The 24096-nt window shown below is 41.4% G+C and overlaps 4 protein-coding genes across 8 annotated transcripts; all 4 read left to right on the forward strand.

Annotated features, from left to right (window-relative positions):
* The first annotated feature begins 3590 nt into the window (after positions 1 to 3590).
* On the forward strand, positions 3591 to 5862 carry LOC125972603 (uncharacterized). Its single transcript, XM_049726374.2, has 9 exons — positions 3591 to 3947; positions 4013 to 4375; positions 4491 to 4526; positions 4611 to 4724; positions 4805 to 4835; positions 4910 to 4950; positions 5018 to 5068; positions 5144 to 5253; positions 5521 to 5862. The coding sequence occupies exons 1-9, from the start codon at positions 3899 to 3901 to the stop codon at positions 5650 to 5652; spliced, it is 927 nt and encodes a 308-aa protein (XP_049582331.1). The 5' UTR covers positions 3591 to 3898; the 3' UTR covers positions 5653 to 5862.
* A 379-nt stretch (positions 5863 to 6241) lies between these two features.
* On the forward strand, positions 6242 to 9904 carry LOC125972151 (uncharacterized). Of its 2 annotated transcripts, XM_049725555.2 has the most exons (8): positions 6242 to 6368; positions 6446 to 6740; positions 6835 to 6905; positions 7058 to 7095; positions 8029 to 8518; positions 8555 to 9107; positions 9249 to 9324; positions 9784 to 9904. In XM_049725555.2, exons 2-7 carry the CDS (start codon positions 6587 to 6589, stop codon positions 9311 to 9313), a joined length of 1371 nt encoding a protein of 456 aa, XP_049581512.1. In that variant the 5' UTR covers positions 6242 to 6368; positions 6446 to 6586; the 3' UTR covers positions 9314 to 9324; positions 9784 to 9904. The 2 variants fall into 2 exon arrangements, with proteins under 2 accessions (XP_049581512.1, XP_049581511.1); XM_049725554.2 differs by having other exon boundaries at positions 8029 to 9107.
* Positions 9905 to 10353: 449 nt separating this feature from the next.
* On the forward strand, positions 10354 to 15543 carry LOC125972153 (neurogranin). Of its 3 annotated transcripts, none has more exons than XM_049725558.2 (3): positions 10354 to 11333; positions 12719 to 12874; positions 13137 to 14892. In XM_049725558.2, exons 1-3 carry the CDS (start codon positions 11319 to 11321, stop codon positions 13179 to 13181), a joined length of 216 nt encoding a protein of 71 aa, XP_049581515.1. In that variant the 5' UTR covers positions 10354 to 11318; the 3' UTR covers positions 13182 to 14892. The 3 variants fall into 3 exon arrangements, with proteins under 3 accessions (XP_049581515.1, XP_068507455.1, XP_068507456.1); XM_068651354.1 differs by having other exon boundaries at positions 10720 to 11333; positions 12716 to 12874; XM_068651355.1 differs by lacking the exon at positions 13137 to 14892 and adding an exon at positions 15007 to 15543 and having other exon boundaries at positions 11146 to 11333; positions 12716 to 12874.
* A 1011-nt stretch (positions 15544 to 16554) lies between these two features.
* hepacama (hepatic and glial cell adhesion molecule a) lies at positions 16555 to 23088 on the forward strand. Of its 2 annotated transcripts, none has more exons than XM_049725556.2 (7): positions 16555 to 17077; positions 19468 to 19815; positions 20340 to 20621; positions 20966 to 21056; positions 21151 to 21218; positions 21558 to 21631; positions 21717 to 23088. In XM_049725556.2, exons 1-7 carry the CDS (start codon positions 16987 to 16989, stop codon positions 22080 to 22082), a joined length of 1320 nt encoding a protein of 439 aa, XP_049581513.1. In that variant the 5' UTR covers positions 16555 to 16986; the 3' UTR covers positions 22083 to 23088. The 2 variants fall into 2 exon arrangements, with proteins under 2 accessions (XP_049581513.1, XP_049581514.1); XM_049725557.2 differs by having other exon boundaries at positions 16562 to 17077; positions 21561 to 21631.
* Positions 23089 to 24096: the final 1008 nt, after the last annotated feature.

The raw sequence follows: 24096 nt of genomic DNA on the forward strand, positions 1-24096 counted from the left end.
CCCACCTGTCCCTAAGAACCGATGTGAGGATATTGAGAAAAAAAAAAATTCAAATACTCATCAATATTTTTTCACTCCAATAAACAGGAGCGACGAACCTCGAAGACAAGCGTATCGGGCCGGACACTGCTGACATTGCGAGCGATCCGTGAGGTCCGTACGGTTGCTCAGTGTCCCTGGAGGACACGCGTTGCTTGGAGCGTCGGGTTTCGATGAACCGGGAGGACACGCAAACCTATCGCGATTAAACCAAACAGTGAGGGGAAGGGCGCAATTTGTCAAAATAGTCCAGATAATGAGATTGACGGTTCCTCACCCTTGCATGCAGTCCACATCTGGAGCCGTCAGAGCGATCCGAGTGCAGGCCTTTCCCGCGTGGCACTCTCTGCAGTCAGCCAACTCAGCCTGACCCTCCAAAGGGTTAAAGGAACCCGGCAAACACGGCACAGGGTCACTTATCCCCTCGGGGCAATAGAAACCAGCCGGGCATCTGAGACAGTCCTTGGAACCTGGAGAAGGAGAACGTTTATTTTTATCTTTCTTTTTCTGTACAATTCCTGGCATTTATTTAACCCCTCTGTGCCCTTTTTTGCATCCCATCTGTTAGGATTTATATTTATCTCATGAGTCATCCTGAATATAAGGATATACATCATATATGGGTTCATTTTTTATCTTACAACCGCAGTGACATTTCAAGCAACACATCCTTAAAGAGCAAACTTCAGCTTGGTGTTGAAGGAATTCACGTAAATGAAAAGATATTTAATTACATGATATCATAAAATGCAAACCAACTTATTGCTCCTTGATGAGGGGTGAAGGTGCCTCGAGGACATGTGACTTCCTCCGGGGTGCCAGCAGGACAGAACCTTCCGCGAGCGCAAGGCAAGCCAGGAGCTGAGGAGCCTGTCAATACAAACACATATTACATTTTTGGATTTAATTACCGTATTTCTCCTTCCAGTCATCAGGTTGAACTTACCAGCTGGACAGAATCGTCCTTCGCTGCATCTTTTGCAAGATGCCCTACTTGTCTGACCGACTTGTTCTCCTGCTGTTCCAGCAGGACAAGGTGACCCATGAGGGATGGCTGTGCCCTCCTCACAATAGAAACCCGCTGGGCACAAGAACTGAGGGGAGGGCCGAGCTGAGGTCCCTTCCAGACAGTAAAACCCTAGAGACAAGTATTTGTGGATAAGGATAAATTACCTTAATCGTTCATCAACAATCTAATCAATCTACTACCTGCAGGACATATTGTGCAGTTTGTCCGTCTCTGGAGACCTTCTTTGGAACCATAACTCCCTGCGGGACAAGGTATAGCGACACCTCCTTCACAGTAATGACCTATGTTGGGAAAAAAAAGACGCACCAGACTATAAGACGCACCAGCTAAAATTCGTGATTCAGGGTTCAAAATTTGAGAAAAAAGTAGCAGCTTATATTCCAAAATTTACGGTAAATACTTTTTATATATTACAGACATTATTATTTCCCTACCGGGACAAATGATTACAATATAGATGGACACTAACCTAGTGGACACGTAACGCAAACTGAATCCTCAAGTTTGTATGTTCCTGGTCTACATGGACCGGGTTGACTTGACTGCCGTCTCCAGAGAGGGGGCGTGGCTCCCCGACACAATGTGGAGGTATCATTACATCTCTGACATGAGGTCTGACCCGGTGTGGAAGTTGAGCCTGGTGGACAAGAGAGCGGCTGGGACATCCCGCTGTGTGGACAGTAACTTCCTGTGGAATATTTTACTTTTACTTGATTGGCTGTTGTAAATCACGTGCACTCATTTGCATTGAAAAAAAAAAGTCAAACCTGCAGGACACTGAAGGCAGTGGATAGTACACACGTTGGAGTAAAATCCAGGGTGGCAGTCATTACACTCCGTGTGATCAAAATTTGGCTCTTTTCCAGGTCCACACTGTTAGCCATGAAAGTACTGTTAGCAAAAAAAATGCATGTAGCAAAACATAATAATCATCTCTTACTTTATGTGCAAATCCAAACGTGCAAACTGAGTCTACAGGACATGTTAGACACTGGAGAATCCCTTCAGGAGAATATTCTCCGGGAGGACATAAGGAGATGCTTCCATTAGCTGGAAAGCAGGAGAAACCTGCTGGGCAGAGCTTGCAGTCTACTCGGTCCTCGGACGCTATCAGACCTGGGAAACAAGGCTGTGACACACCAAGGGGAGTCATGACATAATAGAATCGCTCATCAATAATAGAAGACATAATCACCGTTGGTATTCTACAGTGAATGAGGTCACCACGCTCCGTGTGAGGACCCCCACCCCCCTTCTTCTATAACCACATGAATAGTTTTTCAGTTCAAAGTTAGGAACATGTCTTCTGTGGGTTTTTTTTTTCAATTGTTATGATTAATGGCTCTCAAGTGATGACAAATATAATCTTGGCAAGACCTTAAGGCCATTGTGAATCGTGTTGAAGTGGGACTCGACTCTTCACAAATGGTCTTATTGGACTTTGTAGACCGGGGGTGTCAAAGTTATTTTTGTCGCGGGCCGCATCGTAGTCATCGTTTCCTTCGAAAGGCCATTATGACTGTCAACCCAAAAATAGTATAAGCTATGAAACAAACTGATAAATAACTTGTTTTCAAATTAGACTAGTAAAAACTGTTCAAATATTAAAAAAACAATGAAAAAAAAGGATTAAAAGTGAACTCAATTAGCAATTTTAGTAATTAATTAATTTGATGCACAATTTTTTCCGCTGGCCACATAAAATGAAGTGGCCTTGAGTTTGACACCAGTTTACCTTGCAATCAGTGATTCTGCTTTTCCCCGTATACGGATTGAACGTTCCCAAGCCACATCTCTGAGCCGCTGATTCATTTCCAGGACAACTGTGGAACAGCCATACGTCATTAAATCAATATTTTACCTGCATATTTTTTGTTTGATTTTATTGGGGGCTTACAAATGACCCGAGGGGCACTCCAAGCAATATTGGTGGGAGAAGTACGTTCCTTCTGGACACTCAAGAAAATCATTTGAGAATTGATCTGCGCTGGCTTCAAATGATTAGACACAAATATAACATATGAGATTTGACTTACCAAAAGAAATGAAGTAATATATCGCGCTTACCAGACGTCAATCCGAGTTGGACGCACATCACAAAAATCAATAAATCTAAAAACCACAACAGATGCATTTTCAATAAACATCCAATAAAGCGCTTTGTTAACTCCGAATTGTTTGGTCTGAACCTGCGTGACTGTTTAATATATGAAAGTGAGAAGCTCTCAGTCGCTGAAACTGAAACGAGAACACGATTGCCGAGGGAGCGCCGAAGTTGATAATGGTGTTCGGTGATGGAGTGTAACTGGATTCTCCTTCTTCATAATGCATGACTATGTGTTAAAGAGAACTTCGTATCTACGTTTGTAATTATTCATGCGGCCTGTGCTAAGTGGTGACAATGAGGCGAATGGAACACACGAAAATACAAAAATGATGTGCTTGTTTCAAACATGCACATTTAGGATTTAAAGATTAACATCCTGTTTGAAATGATCATCAGTCGCATTTTCTACAGACATGTACCACATCTTCATCTATTGCATCATTTATCCAAGGCTTTTTTTTTTTCAACAATTTTCTAGCGCCTTTAAATATCAATGAGTGGGTTTACAGTTGGCATATCATCTTTGACGACAAGCTTGTCATCTCTCAACTGAACTTTCCATACCGATGCGACAGCTGCAATAAAGTGGAAAGTTATTTTCTTACAGTCTTACGTATACCACTTCCTGTGGTTAGATGGGGGCTCGGCAGTATATTTCCAAAACTCTGTAAACGAGCTGAGTTCATTTTAAAGGCAGCACTCGACGAGATTTCATTTGAACAATGCTGATCGTATTCCATTTAACACTGCTTTATCTATGGATAACCAAAGGTAACATTGATTTTATTTTTCGGTAATTATATCATTATCTAACAAAGAATTTTCTATTTTTACAGATATGGTGTGCTGCAATGTGCCCTTTGAGTATAAGCTTGTTACGTTGGGGCAATCCCTCTCACTAAAATGCCATTACAACTGTTCTAATGAATTTCTTCGGGGTTGTTGGAGCAAAGAACCCAAGGTCTTTAAGTGCCTCGGGGACCGAAACCGCACCTCTTGCGGAGTAACTCTTCATCTACCCAACGTTTCCACACAGGATCTGAAATTTAACTACACTTGTTACACAGAAGCAACAGATGACCCGGATCTTAAAACCAAAACACATCAAGTTGTAGCTCTTTATGTAAAAGGTAGTCAACGCTATAATAATATTGAAGCTCGGACAAGTACCCAAACCTGGAAAGTTGCTCCAAGTAATAGTAAGTAGAAAAAAATCTCGCACTCTCTCATTTGCATATTGTCTGATTCATGAAATGCATTTATTTACATTACACTTATTTTTTTGCCACCACGAACTGTGATTTTCATTCATAGTGCCTGCTACTGTTAAGCCAATGGATTCAAGCGGAGGTGAGAAACCACTCGTTATATAAATACACAATAGTAAATATATTCATTAGCAATGAAATATGTTTTTTTTCTTCTCTCTGGAAGTATGGAGATTTACAGAAACTCAAGTTTTGGCAACTTTTTCCGTCGCTATGGCTATGGCGGTGATGTCTTTGGTCGTTTTTTTGTGTTTGAATCGCAAACGATGCCGGAGGAATGGTAAGTATGATGGAAAAAGTAAAATCTGGCAAATTTATCTGATATTTGAATGCTATTTAATTGTTTGACACACATTTCAGAGTATGATGATGACGATGAGGATATATCCAGGTCAGGGTTCATTTTTGATATATATCCATAATTAGGACTTTGCGATTTCTCATTTTTGTTTACTCCAATTTCAGTTCGCCGACACATTCCCGAGTGATTTTCTCACCCACGTATGGTAATATGAAAAAAAATTAATTCACCAAATGAAAATCTGGCATTTACCATTTCGTTATTCCGTCCAGATTCATCAGCATCCCAAAATGAACAACGGACCTTAAGGGTTACCTCTCCAGGTGAAATCTTCCCTGCAAGATACTTTTGACAGAGGATGAACTTGTGTCTAAATAAAATATTCTTTAAATATGCAGACAATGAGAGTCAAGGTGAGGTTTCATATGCCGAAATCATGATTTCAATCAGAGGTGTCAGCACACCAGAACTCACTCAGGCCTACTTGGCAACAGAAGACTTGCCACGGGTAAGCGAAGGGACTCTCTGTCCAAGAATTTATATCTTTCTTTAAAATTTTGTTGAACACTTTGTATTCAAAGTGCCATGGACACAGGTTGTTGGCTTGAAAAAAATAATTTCCATTTATCTTATGATAAAGATGCATTGTATTTTATGTTGGGATGTGAAGTAGGCTAATACTAGTACTACTACTATTAGTGTGAATTTTTATGTGCAGGTTGATTTTTAATGTTTTATTTACTCTAATACTCACGCTCTTGCTCTGCTGCTTCAGTGGCGAGGCTGTGAATCAATGGGTCACATAGAGGCCTCGCGCTCGGCTGAAAGACTTCACCTCCCGCAGCCCAGAGAGGTCAGACGCAAACTGAGCAGCAACTCGGAGTACGCAGTCATCACATACGCCTGACTTGAGAAGATATTAGCAGCCATCATCTGCAGGGAGAGACAGAAAAATATGGGGTCTATGTATTCCGCCTGATGGATCGATGGATAGAGAATTATCTTTTGAATCACTATAATGTAAATAATGCTAAGATGTTAGTATAAATGCAATGTGTCTGTCTGTATTCATGTTTGTTAATCCTTTGCAACCTGAAAAAATAAAGTTTCCTGAGATACGCCAAAATACATTTTCGGTGTGTGTGTGTGTGTGTGTGTGTGTGTGTGTGTGTGTGTGTGTGTGTGTGTGTGTGTGTGTGTGTGTGTGTGTAACACGTGAAAACTGACTTCTAAAGGAATGTAAAGGAACATTTGGATCAATACTACATTGTCCTAAAGGTTAGACACATGTTTCCTCAATTTAGAAGTTTTATTTTGACTTTTAAATCTTTTTTTTAATTTGGAAAAAAAAATCGCGATGTAGTGAAGCCGCGATAAACGAAACGCGAAGTAGCGAGGGATCACTGTATATTATATAGAATTATAATATAGAATTATGTTATTTTAATGAGTTACCACTAGCAAATGACGCCGACGTTTGGAAAGGCCCATATAGCAAAATCCAAATTCTTTTTTTTATTATTTATGAGATTTGAGTTTGTCCGTAGTTACAAACGTTGCCTAGCAACAGGTAACAACAACAACAGTGTCTCCACCGTTAGCATAAACGTTCAGCCATTCAAGGTAGGTCACAGCAATATATCTAAGTCGTCAACCTTAATACACATAAGTATATTTTAAACGTATTGTATTTTCAACAGAAAAGGAGCCAGATTGTCAGACATCCCAATGACAAGTATGACTTTAGAGTGCTAACCGGTTAGCAGCAGAGCCTCATGGACAAACTTTTCGCGAGTTAACTTCCCTAAAAAAAGAGATTCTTGCTTCAACGAGTTGTCAACATGTCGGTGCCTTTCTGCAACACCCAACTGAGAATCCCACGGGGATTCGGTGCCATTCTGGAAGGACTAGTCCGCGAAATCCTTCGAGACCAACCTGCAGATATTCCCAAATATGCTGCCCTCTACTTCAAGCGTCTTCTCGGCCAACGAGAAAGTAATAATCTTTGCATTTGTTCATTTACTGTGGCGTGTCACCATAGCAGCACAATGAAGTGATTTGCAATTGCTTACCTGTTTTGGGCATGCAGACAGTGGCGTGGATCCAATTCAGTGGGCTGCCAGCTTGGAAGAGCGATTTGACAACGACCGTTCATTTCAGGCCAGTTGGTGCTCAATCAACGTCGACTGTGATTGATGTCACCTTCCATCTTGCTTATTAGGCTTCTCTTGTGTGTGTGTGTGTGTGTGTGTCTGTGCTGCTGCAATTCTTTTACAATAGCTCTGACGTTGTATTATATTGTTCTTCTGCAGGATGGTCCTCAAGCGGGACCTAAAACAAGAGTTTCTGAGTAAGTTTATTTTTTGTATTGTTATTGTTGTTATTTTTTTTCATGCAATTGTGCATTTTCTGCTTTGTGCTACTTTTGATGGATCTACAATGACTGAATGATCTAATTTGATTTAATCTAATTGACAGTATGTAGACGAGTGCCAATTTTTATAAAAAAATAGATCAATTTAATTAACTGTCGGATTTGTTTATGACTAAACAACTGAGTTGATTGAAAGTTGATTAGAAAAAAAAGGGCTTTGAAATGAAGCGTTGCAATCACGTTATCACAGCATGACTCACTCATCCATGCGTATTGTTAAGATATTCATAATAATTCATCAAATGTACCCATTGAAAATTCAAACTCCACACAGAGGGGCTGAGGCTGTGATTTGAACACTGCCAAATCTCAGAACTGCAAGAAAGAATTGCTAACCACTAGAGCACCACGCTGCCTTTGATATCTGTGTAAAATAAATTTTGTCAGGAACAACACGGCTTGCGTGGGTGTCCCCCTCCAGGTACTCCAGCTTCCTCCTACAATTTGAGAATACACATTAGGTTAATTGAAGTCGAACTCAGCCATGAGTCTGAATGGTTGAGTCTCAAACTAAAAGTTTTTTTTTTCTTCCAGGCTCAAACTATTGCCATTGTAGTGTTTAATTATGCACTCAAAAAAAATGTTGACTGCCTAAATAGATGTAAATGTAAATTTCAACTAGTTATAATAAACTGTACTTGAATGAATTACGTTTATTAAATCCAAGTAAATTAAGTTGGAACCAATTTAGTAATTTAGTTCAATTAACCAGAATAAATTAAGTTGTGTTAACCCAAATACATTATGATAAGACAATTAATTTATTTGGTGCTTAAAAATTAATTATGTGGAATTTAAGTAACATTTTAATATTCAGACAAACACGTGTCAATCTCTATTTGTTTCCAGAGAAGAAAGATCTGAGCTACAAACTGAAGAAGTGTCCGCTCAGTCCTCAGAGTCCATACAACCTCAAGACTCCACAGCAACAACTGACCAAACTGATGCTCAAAACGAGCAAGATCAGGAGGTACCTCAGTCCGAGACACAAAGTGGAGTCTCAGGGGGAGACGAAAGCACAGAAGCTGGAGAGTCGAAGGAAGTGGCTGAGGAAGATGTTAAGGAAGTGGCTCAGGAAGAGAAGATAGAAGTGGCTCAGGAAGAGGTTCAGGAGAAAGTGATAGAAGTGGCTCAGGAGGAGGCTCAAGAGAATGCTCAGGTGGAAGCTCAGGGGGTGGCTGAAGGAGCTGAGTCGGCTGAAGGGGTTGCTGAGGAGGACAGTGAAGGGAAAGCCAAGGAGGATGCTGGGGAAGTGACTCAGGAGGAGTCTATAGAAGTGACTCAGGAAGAGGCTCAGGAGAAAGCTATGGAAGTGGCTCAGGAAGAGGCTCAGGAAGAGGCTCAGGAGAATGCTATAGAAGTGTCTCAGGAAGAGGCTCAGGAGGAGGCTCAAGAGAAGGCTCAGGAGTTGGCTGAAGTGGGTGTCGAGGAAGACGCAGAAGGGAGCGCCAAGGACACTGAAGGGACCACTGAGGGGGAAGCTGCCGAAGTTGGAGAACCAGAGGCAACCGTGGAGAACGTCACGGTTGCTGATAATCAAGATGATAATTCACAGGCTGCTGATGAAGAGAACGCTAAACTCTCGGGTTTAGAAGAAGCTGAAGAAGCACAGTCTCAAAGTAAAACCCTCATTGACGAACAAGAAGTTCAAGATCAGGCTGAAAAGCCAAATGAGGTGGAAGGAGCCGTAACCGAGGCTCCTAATGAAGAAGATGGCCAATCAGCTGATACAGAAAAAAATTTGGACATCAATGCTGAACCCACAGAAAATTCCTCAGTTGAGGTGGACTCCTTGCAAGCCGAGCCAAGTGATGATCAGCGAGAAGGTCTAGAGGTGGTTTCAGAAACATTGACACAGGAAGAGCAAGTCAGTGAGGAGCCTGAAAAGGAAGGAGAACAAAATGATACCAACAATGAAGAAATTGAAGGTACTTTTAAGGTTTTCGACACAATCATGAATACATTACAAACTTTTTGTGGGTCCTTTAAAAGCATTGAAAGTCATTCTATGGAGTTTTTTTTAACATTAGTTCTTAAAAGGCATTAAACACGATATCCAAACACTCCAGGTCAAGCGGCCGATGAACATCTCGAGGAGGCCGGGCCAGCGGAAGCACCCGAACCTGGCGATTAGAAGGAATCGAGGTAATATTTTGTTCATGCTCTAAATAAAGACAATAGACATCACCCAAAAAAAACCAAATACAATTGTACCCGATTAATCCATGGCATAATCGATAGAATAATCGTGTCTAAAAATAGTGACAGCTACCACTGTAGGCGCATTGGAACCAGTGTAATTACTTGTTATCGGGGGTGTTGTATTAATTTAACTTATGTGTTTCGTTTATCAGCGCTTTGGGAGCGACGATTCAGTCAGCTGTTGCTGTGTTAATTAAAAGAGTCACTTTGTTATGCATTGGATTAATCACACTAAACAACTCGGAGCCTCCACAGGCAAGGTCATTTATTATGAATGTCTTTTAAATAGCATCTTCCGATGAATGTGTCATTGTACTGTGGAGAGTAAAACGTATTGATGATGATTTTTTTTTTTTTTTAGATCATTAGTAACTGCATATCTTTATGTTTTTTTTCCTCCAGCTTTGTCTTCTTAAGGGTCATGTGATCATGAAAGTCTGCCCGGATCGTGCCCAGGTGTCAATGCCGTCTTCTTCCTCCTGCGACCAGCCGCGTTCCTCCTGTCGAGAAAATCATGGCATGGTGAGACCCAGATGCTTTTTTTTTTTTTGTACGCTGAGTGGTTCCGCTCAAGAGGTTAGTAACCCACATGGCTTGCAAGTTTTTCTCTGTTTCTCATATGCTGTGTGACTGAGTCATCCTATTTCGAATTCATTAGCTGCGTTGCAAATTCTAACAGGCTTTTTGGTTCTCAACCAGACACAACATTAGTTCCACAAACTTCCGTCAAACCATTCAGAAGAACTTTCTTCAAGAGCCACATTTGATTTTTAAGATGCTATTGAAATGTAAAAAATACGTTAAGGTTTAGCTTTGTAATAAATGAGCCCTTTTTCGTGGTCACATATAAACCGTAATTCTCTTAGTCCCTAATGGCTCCGAGTTGTGTTGTTGAGTGCCGCCGCTGCGCCCACAGATTGCAACTTGATTGAGACGTCCATTATCATCATCTGGAGTCGGCGTTTTAGCCTTATTTCGCCGCCGTCGCACTTGGCCCGCCTCGTCTGATTCGCCCGGACCGGCGAGCGTGCGTCTTCAATCGGTGGAGTAGGAAGAGTGGCTGAGGATGTTGCCATGGTAACGCCTCACTACTCATCATCGTTCTAGTCGTGGAATTAATAGGAGATGGTGATTGTTGCCAGGCACGGTGTGTAATAGTAAAAAAAAAAAAAAAAGACTTTGATAGCCCTTGTTTGACTTTTTCCGTCCATACTCTAAAAATTGATCATCCCTTAAACTCGTCGTTAACTCTTCATATTACCTGCCCGACGATCGATGGCGGCAAAGTGAATTCAAGTCATCAGAGACAACTCAGTTAACGTGGGACTCATTTAACAAAACGGCGGTGGGAGAGAATGAACACGAGAGATGGAAGTGGGATTAATGGCTGTTTCTCTGCCCCTGCATCTTGTCTCCGAGGCTGGCAGCGGCGTGTGGGCGGCCTCGCCAGCTGGGATCAGAGGGATGGAGAAGGCTGTTAGCTTTAATACATTTATAACACCGCCCGGCGCAACTCCGCTGCTTTTATTTTTTGCGCTGTTACTAGCTGGAATTGGAAGTTTCAAATGATTATTTGATATTTTGAAATCAGGGTTGGGTTGTTTTTCTATCTACACACGACATCTGTGTAACTTTTTATGGTTGTACGAGAAACGTGAACGCAGTAAGTCAGTAACCTTAATGAGGCTGAAAAGACGGGACACATGCTGACATGTTTGTAGGAGGTCTCTCTTTTCCACCCCCCCTCACACACACACTCCCTCCCTCTATATGTGTGTGTGTGTCTCTCTCCCTCCCTTCCTCTGTGTGTGAGCGAATGTTACTGAGCATGCAATGATTTGTTAGTAAGAGCCAGCGAGGCATCTGTATATAAGCAGAGAGTGACGGCGACACATTCGCACCACCTGAAGACCGAGGTCATCTCTGAGAGTTTTAATATGGACTGCCGCAACGTGAGTAATATTTTTATGATAACTTTCTTACTTTTTTATTTTTTTGTAAACATTGCTGAGGTATGCGATAATCAAACCGATGACCCGACGACGCGGTTTTCATCATAGATTGATTTGCATTACGGTATTTTAAAAAAAAAACAATGTGTCACATGATGTGGCTCAGCAACACAATCCTTCTCCCAGACCTGGCAACCGAGTTGAGGCTAATGAACGCTGGCTTGCACAGGTGGGTGGTCACCCTCCTACGTTGGAGGGTGTCACACCAGAGACACGATGGTGGGCTCACTGTTTTGTCTGAAATGTCAATACGACCCCCCACCCCAAGCCCGTCGAGCAATGCTCTGAGTGTTTGCGCCACAGAATCAGAATGGATGTTTACATAAATTGTCAGCAGTGACATGCGGCTGACACTTTTCAGAATTTTTCTTCCGCCCACCACTTTTCCTTCGGGACACTTCTGGGATGACTGAGATGGATGCTGGTGTCATTTTTTTTCAGGGTCGTCCTCTTAAAATGGTTTCAACAAATGTGTCCTATGAAAGGTGTTTTTTTACTAATAATATTTGGGATGATTTGTAACTGTCAAGCACAAGAATGTTTTTTTTTTTTACAAACCACGCAGAAGAAGGCCTGCTACTTCCACAACAAATAAAAAAAAAAAAAAACTCGCACAGCAGGCAAGCAAAGTATCCAGAAGGCTTCACTAGAACTCGACTCGATTAGGCGGCTCCTATGGAGAGTGATAAACCTTTCGATTGTTGAGTGTCGTAATCTCACACTCGATGTCTTCGAACAACAGTACGGGGAAAAGCTCGATAACTCTCGGAAGCGATCGCTGGCTCCAGCTTTTGTTGATGCTGAGAAACTAACACTTCTCAAACCGGCATTGAAATGCAGTCTGGGAAAACAAGGCGCCAATTGCGCAACGTCAATGTCAGTCGGTGAGTGACGCGCAAAGGGAATTATATGCTGAGGAAAATTGCAACGCCTCAGCTGTCAAATTCTTATGGCCTCACATCTGTCTGAATGATACATGAAAAGAAGTCGAAGATACAAAAGCGAATTGTGACTTTTGGGACACCCTGCTTTTTAGTTCTATTATTTATCTGTGAGAGGCAAAATATGAGAAACACTTTTAGAATGATGACGCACAGCTACAACACTCTCTAAAAGCCACGATCGATATAATGATGTGGATAATGTTGTTTTGGAATAATACAACAAAGCCACTTAAAATTCTGCAAGCCAACTCAGTCATACGATGAGAAGAAGTCGAGAGAAAAATTAGAGCTGGGTTACTGACCTCCCTCCGCGCACATTTATCGCTATCATAATAAAAATCAGGCGTTTAATGTACCATCATGCTATGGCTCTCTCAGCAGGAGGAACGCAGCAGACCCCAGGAGGAGGAGGACATCATGGACATCCCGCTGGATGACCCCGAGGCCAACAGGGCAGCCGCCAAGATCCAGGCGGGCTTCCGTGGCCACATGACCCGTAAGAAGATGAAGCCGGAGGACAAAGCAGAAGGAGAGGAGGTGTGGTGTCACAAAATAATATTCCTAAAGATGCTAATTATGCTAACACCCAAAAAACTGTAAACAATTCAACGGACGTCTTTTTAAGCCATCCAATTTTTAATTCCTAATGTTAGCATAATCTTATTCACATGACATGGACCAATAGACAATTTAGAATCTATACATAATTAATTACACCAATTAGAGCCCACCCTCTGTGTTATGTTATGTGTGATTAAGCCATATGCATAACTACGTGACTCATTTAATTACCCCATAGGCGCTCCAGCAGCAGCCGACTGAATCGTCATTCTCTAAGCGCTGATAAATGAACCTGCTTCCCGAAACATTGTTCAATCACCAGAGAGATGTTAACGTTGTCATTTAGTCGAATTGAAATGGTAATTGAGCAGACAGCCGCCCTTTAGAAGATGCTGTTAAAAATAAAAAAGGGTTGCACTTGTTTCTATGGTTGCTAACAAAGATACGTGCTGGTTATTTTTGTTTTGATTTACAAGCGAAAAAATAAATATAAACACAACAATTGTCAAAGTTGTAATGTCATTATCCTGTATAAGCAACGGAGATTTGAACACAAAAGGTGAAGCAACACACATAGACAGACAATATAACAATTCACTTGTACATAAGTTTTTCATCTTTTGTTGAAAAAATATTAAGCTGGCTTCTAAACTTAGTTGTGCCCCCCTCTCTTTTAATAGCTCGATGCCTGTCTGTGCTATACTGCCCCCAGGTGGTCAAGTTAAATATACCAGAAGGAGCATCACAGTCGCAATGAATAATAATAAGAAGAAGAGTGTGAGGGATGAAAAAATTAACCTTGGCAACATGGCTTACTTTCATATTTCATATCTTTAGCATGGTCCTTCGTGGACGCTAAAGATTTAATTAGCTGGATAGGGAAAATGTCTCCACTCTTAATCAAATATGAAGCAGCAGGCTTGGGAACAAAAGTGGTTGCATCTAACCCACTTGCTTGCTACCTTTTACTGTATGTATGGGATGTACTGTATTTATAGCTGCAGGTGTATCAGCCATACTTCAGTGGGCCAGGCAGAATTAATGAACCTGTCAGACTGAATCCGGAGCCTGGCAAAAACGTCCCTCTGGGGGAGACCCCCTTTTTGCAACCGTTTTTTTTTTTTTTTTGTCCACGCAGTCACCCGCCGATTGCGTAGGAGTGTCACAAACATAACGCAAAAACAGCAACTCTGGCGTGAAGGTACAGGAGACATAAAATGAACAACAGAAAACGGAGTTGGATATAAAAGGTACCTAACGTAGCATTTCAAGTGATGATGTTCAAACATATTTTTGAAAAGTATAAAGCAAGGATGGTTTCACTTGTGCCACAAAGGTAATCTATTATGCAAGTGAGTTGCGTAACTTTACATGAAATTGCATTACGTACAATGTAACATATGCATGACGTATTTATAATTTATGTCTATTGCGTCCCTCATTGAAGCATAATTTCGTGTTAGTCAGATCACATTTAATCTTTTTTATGGCATTTTATATGTTTTGTAATTTCCCAACATGGACCACAATCATTAGTTACCTGATATCAGTCGCACAGAACACACTCCAGCCCTGTAGGGGGAGCTAGATCTGCTGGATCTGGTTTGGTCACTGGCCCCACCAGCTGCAAAAAAAAAGGTAAAATAAAACAAAAATTAAAAAAAGACCCCTCCACATATTTTTAACGGGAAATGTGTATTTTGTAATCCAATAACAATCATCACAGCGCTATTGTAATAATACAATTTGGAATTCGACCGCCTCTGGACAATACGCCTCTAAAATGTTTTTCCTTTTGCCAGAAATAAACAAAAAGTCTGTCTTTAAAATGATCTCATAGATTGAATAGAAATGTGAAGTATCAGATATTGGTATTGGTTCCTTGGTATCGGTATCGCCGAATACTAAAGAGAAGTCCTAATCTAAGGTTTCTAAAATTGTGCCGGAATTTATTCTTTACTTTTTTCTACTTTATGACTTCCCACTGTCATTGTCTTCCCCCCCTCCCCGACAAAACCACTGGAGCTTTTTTTTTACCCTGATAACAAACAACTGTTCTGTCGGTGTTCTGACATACTTAAACTCCACTCGCCCGTTTCTGTTTTTAGAGGCAGGAGGATCGGGGACAGTAGAGAGCGATGACACATTGCAACGACGGCCCCGTCCTGGCCTGGATGTGCAAAGAGAGAAGTGGGAAAGGCTAAGCAACGTAGCAAGCAAGTATGGACGGCTGGCACAAGCTGGCTAAGTTGGTTTACAGGCGCACCGATTTACCACCATTTTTGTTTCCTCCTTCAACAAAAAAATTAGCTTAAATGAACAATTTGAGGATGTGTTGTTTTTGTCTTTTTTTCGTGAACTTTAGCACTTCTTCAGCTGTCTTCATCAGATGTATTTGAGGCAAAATTGACAAGCATGAACTTGTGAAACTTGTGCTAGTTTTAGATGATCTGTGAAGATGAATGTCCTTAAAATATATAACAGGGCTTCTCTTTTGGATGGTCAGTGTATGAACCTCGTTTGCATCGGCAGTAGACCTCTGTGGCTTAAATTGTTGTGCATTGTTTTTATGACGTGCTTGTATCTTAATATTTAACTGGCTTGCTAAATTCATTAAAGGGTGAAAAAAGATTCTCTAAAAATCCGCTTGTAGTAGCTTCTACTTCTTTTCTCTTTGTTGAATCGTATAGACCGAAGCTACCGAGTATTTCCATGGTGTCACCAGGCTCATAAATAACCATCCTGTTCTTTATTGCATATGGCAGTTCAAATTAAACACTAATATTTCTGCTCGGCTTACTGAGCCAGTCTCCCGTTATGAGAAATGAGCGTGAACATCTTCAGCCTCCCTGTGCTCCCACTCAGCCTGCCCACGCACATCTGAGCCACAGCACAGCGCATATACATTCTCACACAGACAAAAAAAAACACAAAATTGTCCTGTGCACTTTTGCAAGCAGGTTTTATTTTTGAATATTTATATTTTTTTTCTCAGTCTGCTTTTAATTCCAAAACTGAACTTGTCATCATCAAATACAGGAAATTGACCTCAATCTTAAAGTGCACCAAAGTGATTTGAAGTCACCGTGGAAATTGCGTATTGAGCCCCACTTGACTAATCAGGACACACAAAAAAAAAAAAAAAATCAAGGTTTTACATCAAATTCCGACTTGTGAACTGCGTGGGTGACAAAACATCAAGTGGTGTCAGACTATGTGACAATGGGTCCTCTCACGGCGCTCCTGCTTCCCCTCCTTTTGACTGCAAAGAGTCATCCTTGAGTTGGAGTGCGCCATGAGATGAGAGGATGAGGGACGACGAGATGGGTGGTGGTGGGCGGAGCTTAGGGGAATGGACTTTGATGGCCGACTACACACAAGTGTGTTCTCACATTGCCCGCTTTTAAGCTTTCAATCAAGTTGCTTTATAAAATTTCCCTTTGTAGGCGGGCACTGCAAGATGGAGAAATGTACTTGCAGTATTAATCATTTAGTCTAGAGAAAAAAAATGGTACAATAAATAGTCTGGACAGAATTGGTGTCATGTGAAAAAAAATGGTTGCATTTCAATTAAATTGAATAGAAGAAATAAAGCAAGTAATACATCCTTATACCTCCTCTCTTTGCCTGCAACAGGATTTGATTGCAAGCCTGGTTGCTAAGTAACCATTTTTGAATTTACCAAGCTGGCTCCAGTTAGGCTGAATAGAAGCTTAAAGAGGCAAGTTGTTTTTTCCAACAAATGAGGACCTCGAGTGCGCCATTCAAGTACAGTTGCACACTTTTCAACAGCAATTCTTTGCAAGTTCATTTATATTTTCAACTAGTATTTTTCAAAAACCACTCTTGTTGCTTTTATGGTGTGAAAGAGGGCAGCTCATCCATACTGCGTCTCTGTCACACACACACAGACACACACACACACAGTTAGGCTGTTGTTGACTATGACTGGGGGTGCCGAGAGGAGAGAGTGGGGCTCAGTGTGTCCAGGAAGAGGCCAGTGTTGCAGTGCAGTGGCGAGAGAGACTTGCCCAGCGTGGTTAAACCATGCTCACTAAGTGGGAGAACGCCTCTGCCCAGGACACAAGATGAAGGCGGGGAGGAAGACAGGCCACAGTCTCTCTACTGACGTTCCTGCACTCCTCACCCTGCTCGGCCTCCTCCTTCTACTCTTTACAGGTGTGTCCTAACTTTTTACTTTTTAAAATGTTGACATGTATGGCTCCTGGTAGTATCGTTTGGACTGTTGCTGATTGTGTAGTTTGATGTTTCTCTCCCAGTGGTGATTGCACAACAGTTTATTTGATAGCACTCTTAATTATAAACAGTTAAGGGCCCCGCAGAGGTGATTTAGGCATTTTATTACCTCCGCCAAGTGCAAAAGAAAGAGGTTGTGATGACTGTTCATTGGTTTGTTTACGAGTGGTATCAATGTTGTAATTGACTTCTCTATAATCAGTACCAACCTTTTAAATCCTATGGTACACATGAGGGTGGGCGAGATGCGAGGTACATCCTGGAATGGTCGCCAGCCAATTGTAAGGCACTAATCTATTTAAAGTTAGGGAGAATATGTGTAAAGGTGCAGTACAGGTGTATACTTTTGTGGGTTTGCGCTCAGTGGAGCCATTATGGTCTACAGAATCCAATACAATTCCCAAATTGATTTTTGTCAGTGAACCAGGAAGTAGTCTGCTAAGGTAAATTTATTTATTTATTCATTTATTTATTTAATTAATTAATTTATTTTGTATTTTGTATTTTATATTTTATATTTTATATTTTATATTTTATATTTTGTATTTTGTATTTTATTTTTTATTTTATTTTATTTTATTTTATTTTATTTTATTTTATTTTATTTTTACTGGAGGAACCAGGAAGTAATCTGCTAACATAGTGATAGAGAAACACATTTGACAATGTTTTTTTTTTTTCTCTCTCACTGTTTTAAATAGTTAACCTCTGTGTGCTACTAATTGGCATTTTTACTTTGTGACTGTGATTCTGTCCAAATGTTGTTGAGCGAAGCAAAAAAGTTCAAACCAGCGAGCTGGACCTATCGTGCTAAGAGCTCTTGTGCCTATCTCCAACTTCACCGCTGACAAAGACTTTCTCTCTGGCTCCCAGTTTCTCGCTCACTCTTTTCAAGGGAGCTCCAACAATCGTGCCCTTTGTCTTATCGCCTAGACAACCCCTGTCCGACGGCCAAAGAGGTTGCCATGACGAAGAGGCGATGCCCTGCTAACTGCCTGGCTGCACAGAATTAGTCAACAGTGCGGAATATTTCTCTCACTTTTTATTCTCTCTCTCATTCCCTGTTTTCTTGCTCACATCACAGTGGGACTCCCCCCAAGACAGCCGGCCAAGAGCCAATGTTTGGACTTGTGTCCACTTAGGGAGAAGCTGTCTCCACAGGGAACATATGTGCTATGCTGTTTTTGCTTACCAAGACAAAGCTTCCCTATAAAGATCTCATGGAAGGATGAGGAAAATCAAAATTAGTATTTTACATGTTGGGGAAGATGTCCTGCAGCTTCTGTGAAGCGGATTACCGAGCAAGATGTGAAAAGCATGAGCACAGTGTGGGCACATTTTTTTGTTTGTGTGCAGAGCACACAGTGAGCAAACTAATGGCTGCATTAAGGCGCCTATGCAAAGAATTTGGACTCATTAAATTGCCATCAAAGGGTGGACAAAAAACAAGAAGCTAAAATCGTGGCAACTCAGTGAAAGCAAGAAAAATATTTGTTTTGTAATGTTTTGTGCACATTTCAAGCATGGACAAAATAATGTAAGATAAGATGAAAATACTTAACTATTCTTGATTGGCTCACTTCCTGGTTCAAGAAGCCCAACAGGACCATACCAATTTTCATTTTTGGAAGTGGGACAATTTAACCATTAAGAAAAACTAGCTTAGCCAGCAGGCTAGTATTAAGAAAAGAGAGCTTGGCAAGCAGGCTACTTTCTGATTCACGAAGGAATTTTAAAAAGTGAGGAAGAAGAATAGGACTGTACCATTTGCCAAATAAATTTAGTCAGTAAATGGATCAAAAACTGCAACAATGCAGGGCTCCAGTCTCAGTGGTGCAAAAGAAGCCTCTAAATAAGCAGGCCCATCATGATGAAAAATGCACCGTATCATCTGCCTTTAACAATGGAGACACTTTGACACTTCGGAGCAAAAAGAAGCCTGAACGTAAATAATGGAAGTCCAGGAGAACTAATTTGGCCTGAATTTCATTAGCGGTGCCAGTTTCATGCTGACTCGCTGTCACATGATTGTGACTTACTGTGACGTTTCAGAAGAAATGAACCACTTTAACATTGTTAGTGAGTTTTTTTTTTCTTTTCAGTCTGCAAATCTAACTACTGCTGTTAGTGGGTGACTTATTACAAGGGCGTGTCCTCCATGCTTTGTTTGACTCAAGTCACTTGAGACTTGACTTGACTTGCTGTAATATAAGATCTTGAAACTCTTTTAAAACCTGAAAGTTAAAACTTCAGACGTACCCCAAGAGAGTTACTCCTTTTAACTCTTCATCCAACCTCTCTATTGGCCCCAGGTGAGGTGTCGGGGGTGAATGTGACGAGCCAAACCCAAGTGGTGAGGGGCATCGTGGGCAAAGAAGCTCTGCTGTCCGTCAGCTACTCCAGCGGCAGCGCGGACAAGCCGGTAATCAAGTGGCAGGTGAAGAGGGACAAAGTGAAGCCCGTCACCGTGGTGCAGTCCATCGGTATCGACATCATCGGGAATCTTCGGCCGGAGTACCGGAACCGCATCCTGGTGTTCGAGAACGGCTCGCTGCTGCTTCACAACCTGCAGCTGTCGGACGAAGGATTGTACGAGGTGGAGATCTCCATCACGGATGACACCTTCACGGGGGAGCACTATATTGAGCTGACTGTGGATGGTGAGTACTTCTCTCTTAGATGGACATGTTGAACCGTGTCAGGAACTGTCAGATGCTCGTGGTATTGTGAGCAGGCATGTTGTCCAGCCTTGAGTTCTTCTGCTACAAATCTCACCTTTTTTTGAGTGGTCTGCAGTTTATAATCACTCCAAAATACACTGATGGAGATAAATAATCCCGGATGCATAAATACAATAAAAAAGAAGTTATTTTGATACTTGACTAATCTCTCGATTATTTTTGTCGATTAATCGATGAAGTGGATTCTTTCTATCCCTTTATATATTATCTGTCAGAAATCCGGCAAAAATGTTCTACATCGTTTCCAAAGTAAAAGCAGATGTTTGAAACATTTTTGTTTTGTGGCTGTTTGTACAAGGTCCAATATTAATCACTAAAGATCAGATAGAAAATGTATAGCTGGACTATAAAGTACAAGAAGTTCAATTTAATTGAAATTTCTTAAAACATGTCTTTCTGTATACATGAGCTTCCTATCTCAAGCGCATCTATACTGTCCTCAGTTCCAGTTTCCAAGCCCTACATCCAGATGGTGGCGTCATCTGTCCTCGAGTACAGCGAGCACTTCAACTTGCACTGCTCCCACGACAATGGCACCAAGCCCGTGTACGCTTGGCTGAAGGCAGGCAAGGTGCAGGCCAACGACTCTCGCCTGCTGCTCTCGCACGACCAAAAGGTGTTGACCATCGCCCGTGTCCTCATGTCGGACGACGACATCTACACCTGCATGGTGGAGAACGCCGTCAGCAGCATGAAGAGCACGCCCGTCAAGCTCACTGTCTACAGTAGGTGGCATCATACACCACCAGGGAGGACTGTTGTGGTTCCAGTATGTATTCAGATGTTGTTTTCAGTTGCATGCCAAAGCAATTATTCCATCTCAGTGAGCCGCACAGAGGCATGCCTGCCTCTCAAACAATGTTGGCATGAAAAAGGCATGAATGGACTATTATTTGGTGGGGGGGGGGGGGGGGGGGAGGAAAAACTGTAAGCAGTGTGAGAATGGATAAATAAATAAATACATAAATAAATAATATGCATAGTATGTTTTTATATGTATAAGGATATTTATATTAATTTTTTATATTTCTTTTTTTGTCTTCATCTCAACTGTCTGCATCTGGTTCAGGACGGAGCTCGCTGTACATCATCCTGTCCACTGGAGGCATTTTCCTTCTCATCACCCTGGTGACCGTGTGTGCCTGCTGGAAGCCATCCAAGTGAGAACTTGTCTTTTTTTTGTGTCCCGTCTAATTGATCTCTCTTTGGTCTGGCTGTCGCATAAACATGCAAGTTGTTTTTTGTTTTTTGTAGAAAGAAGCATAGACCCGTCCCGCAGAGAGCCCCCATCTACATGGAACAGGGAGAAAATGGCCATGATAGTAAGCAAAGATTTATTTTTGCACTATGCTTTATTATTTTTGGCAATGGCAATGCAAATATTTGAAGTACCATTTTATGTTCTGGATTATATTTAGCAATGATTTTTTTCCTCTTAATTTATTTAGGTTATTTCATTTTTTGAGATTTTCATTTTTTGTTTTTAAATTTGAATGCTCACGCAATACTGATTTTATCATTCACCCTAATCTATAGCCATGACATTTCAGAAAAAAATTAATATAATGCATTTCCATAACCTTTTATAATTTTAAATATTTTACAATTTTTTTGTGTTGCAGTTATTGTATAGCTGTTTTTTTTTTTTTTTGTCTCTATTGCAGTCGACGTCGTCCCCAAGCCAACCACCCTCGGTCGAAGGAGTCCCATGCCTCTGTATGTACTCAATGAAGATGTAAGTGAGATCTCATTTACATGAATATAAAACAATAAATGTTGTAAAACACTGACAAGATAAACTCTTCACTCTCATCTTCCAGGAAACTCTTGAGCGTTTGGAAGAAAGTGCTTGCAATGCCTACAGCCAATCAGAATTGAATTTCCCCGCAAGCTACGTCCCGGTTCTCCCCACCCATGGCCACAGAACTGAGCCACCCATCTGGACCACCCCGCGCAGGTACTCGCGAAGCCCGTCCCCGCTGGCACAGCTTCTCCCGCAAGCCTCGGCGGGACCTCCACTAAGCCCCGCACGCTCGCCAGCCCATTCGCCCTGTTCGTCCCCACGCAGTTTTAGCCCCATCCGAAAAGTTCGGCCTCCTGTCGGAATCCCAAACATTCGTCTTCCCGTGGAGGCGGAGAGTCCCGCGCCCAGCGAGGAGACGCAGCAGGGTTCGCCCCAGCAGTGACGTCACGCCTTGCGTTTACTTGCCAGCAATTCCTTCTGTGGCCATCAGCAATACTTGTGTAGCCTTTTGATGACATCCCGTAATATAAAAGTATTTTCATAGGTTACATGTACCGAACTATGCAGAGCGCCCTTTTATGATGTTTTACTCATTTCACTGGGAATAGCTGATAAGTATCTTGGGTATCTACACTTTTTTTTTTTTTTATCATTTAAATCTCAGATTAAATTAGAAATCTACAATATTTTCTACTTTGAGTTATTTTTTTAAATATATATCCATATTTGTTTACATTAATACCGTCCTATGCCTAATAGTTTTTTTTTTTTTTTTTTTAAGCTGTTATGGCCTTTTAGTCCATAAGATGTCCCCATCACATTGCATTCTCTCAACTCCCAGGCTGTGGACTTCATTTATCATGTCCATTTTCTTATTTAACTGCTGGGTTTTGGACTCAAAGTATATAGTAGTTCCTAAAATAAACATAGAATTAGGTGAATTAAAATGGCCGCCTAATTAACATGAAGAGGCTTTAATTGAATTACGGCGATTTGCAGTGATTAAAGGGCACCGTGCAATCATGCAACCTCCAATCAATTGGCTCTCAATGTGACCATTCATGATTTCCTTCTATTTGAAGACCTGTTGTGTGTGTTTTGCGTATGATATAATTATTTGTTGAGAAGGCCAGAATTAGAAACAGCTCTTATAGTATGACGCTGTTTCAGTTTCTTGTGATATTAAAAAAAATCGACCAAGATAAATCATTTCAAAACTAAAGCCCTAAGAAAATGCAATCGATTATTTTTTTTTTGTCATCTTCTCAAGAGGGGAAATAAAAATAACTCAAATGTGATTGCACAAGTGTCCACAACCTCATAAATGGGGATGCGGCTGTGTTTAGAGTAAACAAATGATATTCATGTTAAACTGGGGGCTATCACAAACCTGTCACCATTTTAAGTGCCTTTGATTAATAAGAAATAAAGTTCAGATCTTCTAGTAAGCCTTTCCTCACGTTATTGCATGATTTTAAGCAGACCTATTGTAGAAGAGCGGATGCTGTTATCGGAAACGTATCTCGCACCAGTTTGGTTGAATCATCCGAAGGAGAGCACAAAAACACACTCAAACACACCAAAAACAGAAGCGTCCTATTATCAGGATCATTTCCCTTCCCCTCAGATGTCCATCCAGCTGCACAGCGAGGCCTTTTGTCATTGAAATCGCTATCATGCCATTGGCACCTTTTATCCTGCAATGTGTCGAAAGGTGTGATGCATCTTTTGGATTACGCAACAATATGTTTGTTTTGATGTAGACTCCCTTCTCTACGAATAAAAGCTTCTGGATACACATTAAGTCAAGCCAAGTAGAAATGTGGCCATATCGTTGTTGGATTTTGTCCACAATTTAGGGAGCGCGTTATCTGCGCCTCACGGCAAAAGCCTTTGCCAATCACCTGTTATCCAATTTACTCACTGCGTGCTCGTTTGATTTCTTCAGATTTAGGAAAATGCAAAGACACTGAAGCAGAAATTAGACTTAGACAGATTGGTTGAGTTCAATCACAATTCTTGTTCAAAAAGCTCTGTTTTCAGGAAAGTACAATACAGCGCTGGGCCCTTCAAGAGCGGAAAGTCTCCATTCAGAAAAGGCAAAGTCCAAGGTTGTTAGATCAGTTTTATATTCAGTAGCACATTGTGGGCTGGGATTGATGGGCGATGAGTCTTCGGGGTGGGGCAAGTTCGAAGGAGAGTCTGCTTCCATGGGAGTGGTGCTGGTTATGGGCGATTCGGTGTGTTGGTGGGGGGCTGTTGGTGTGTGTGTGTGTGTGGAGGGTGCTGTTGTCTTCCATCCCGTCTCTCGGCCTTGGCGATCATCTTTGGCCGAGTTCTCGGGTGGCTCCTTCTGGCACCCACTGGTTTTATCTTCACGTGACCTTCCTGTGAACATTCTTCTCCAATCTTGGACATACACTGTCGTACCGCATTCAACCGTATCTTTTCTTTGT

Source organism: Syngnathus scovelli, chromosome 7 (genome assembly GCF_024217435.2).
Source record: "Syngnathus scovelli strain Florida chromosome 7, RoL_Ssco_1.2, whole genome shotgun sequence".
Classification (NCBI taxonomy): Eukaryota; Metazoa; Chordata; class Actinopteri; order Syngnathiformes; family Syngnathidae; genus Syngnathus; species Syngnathus scovelli.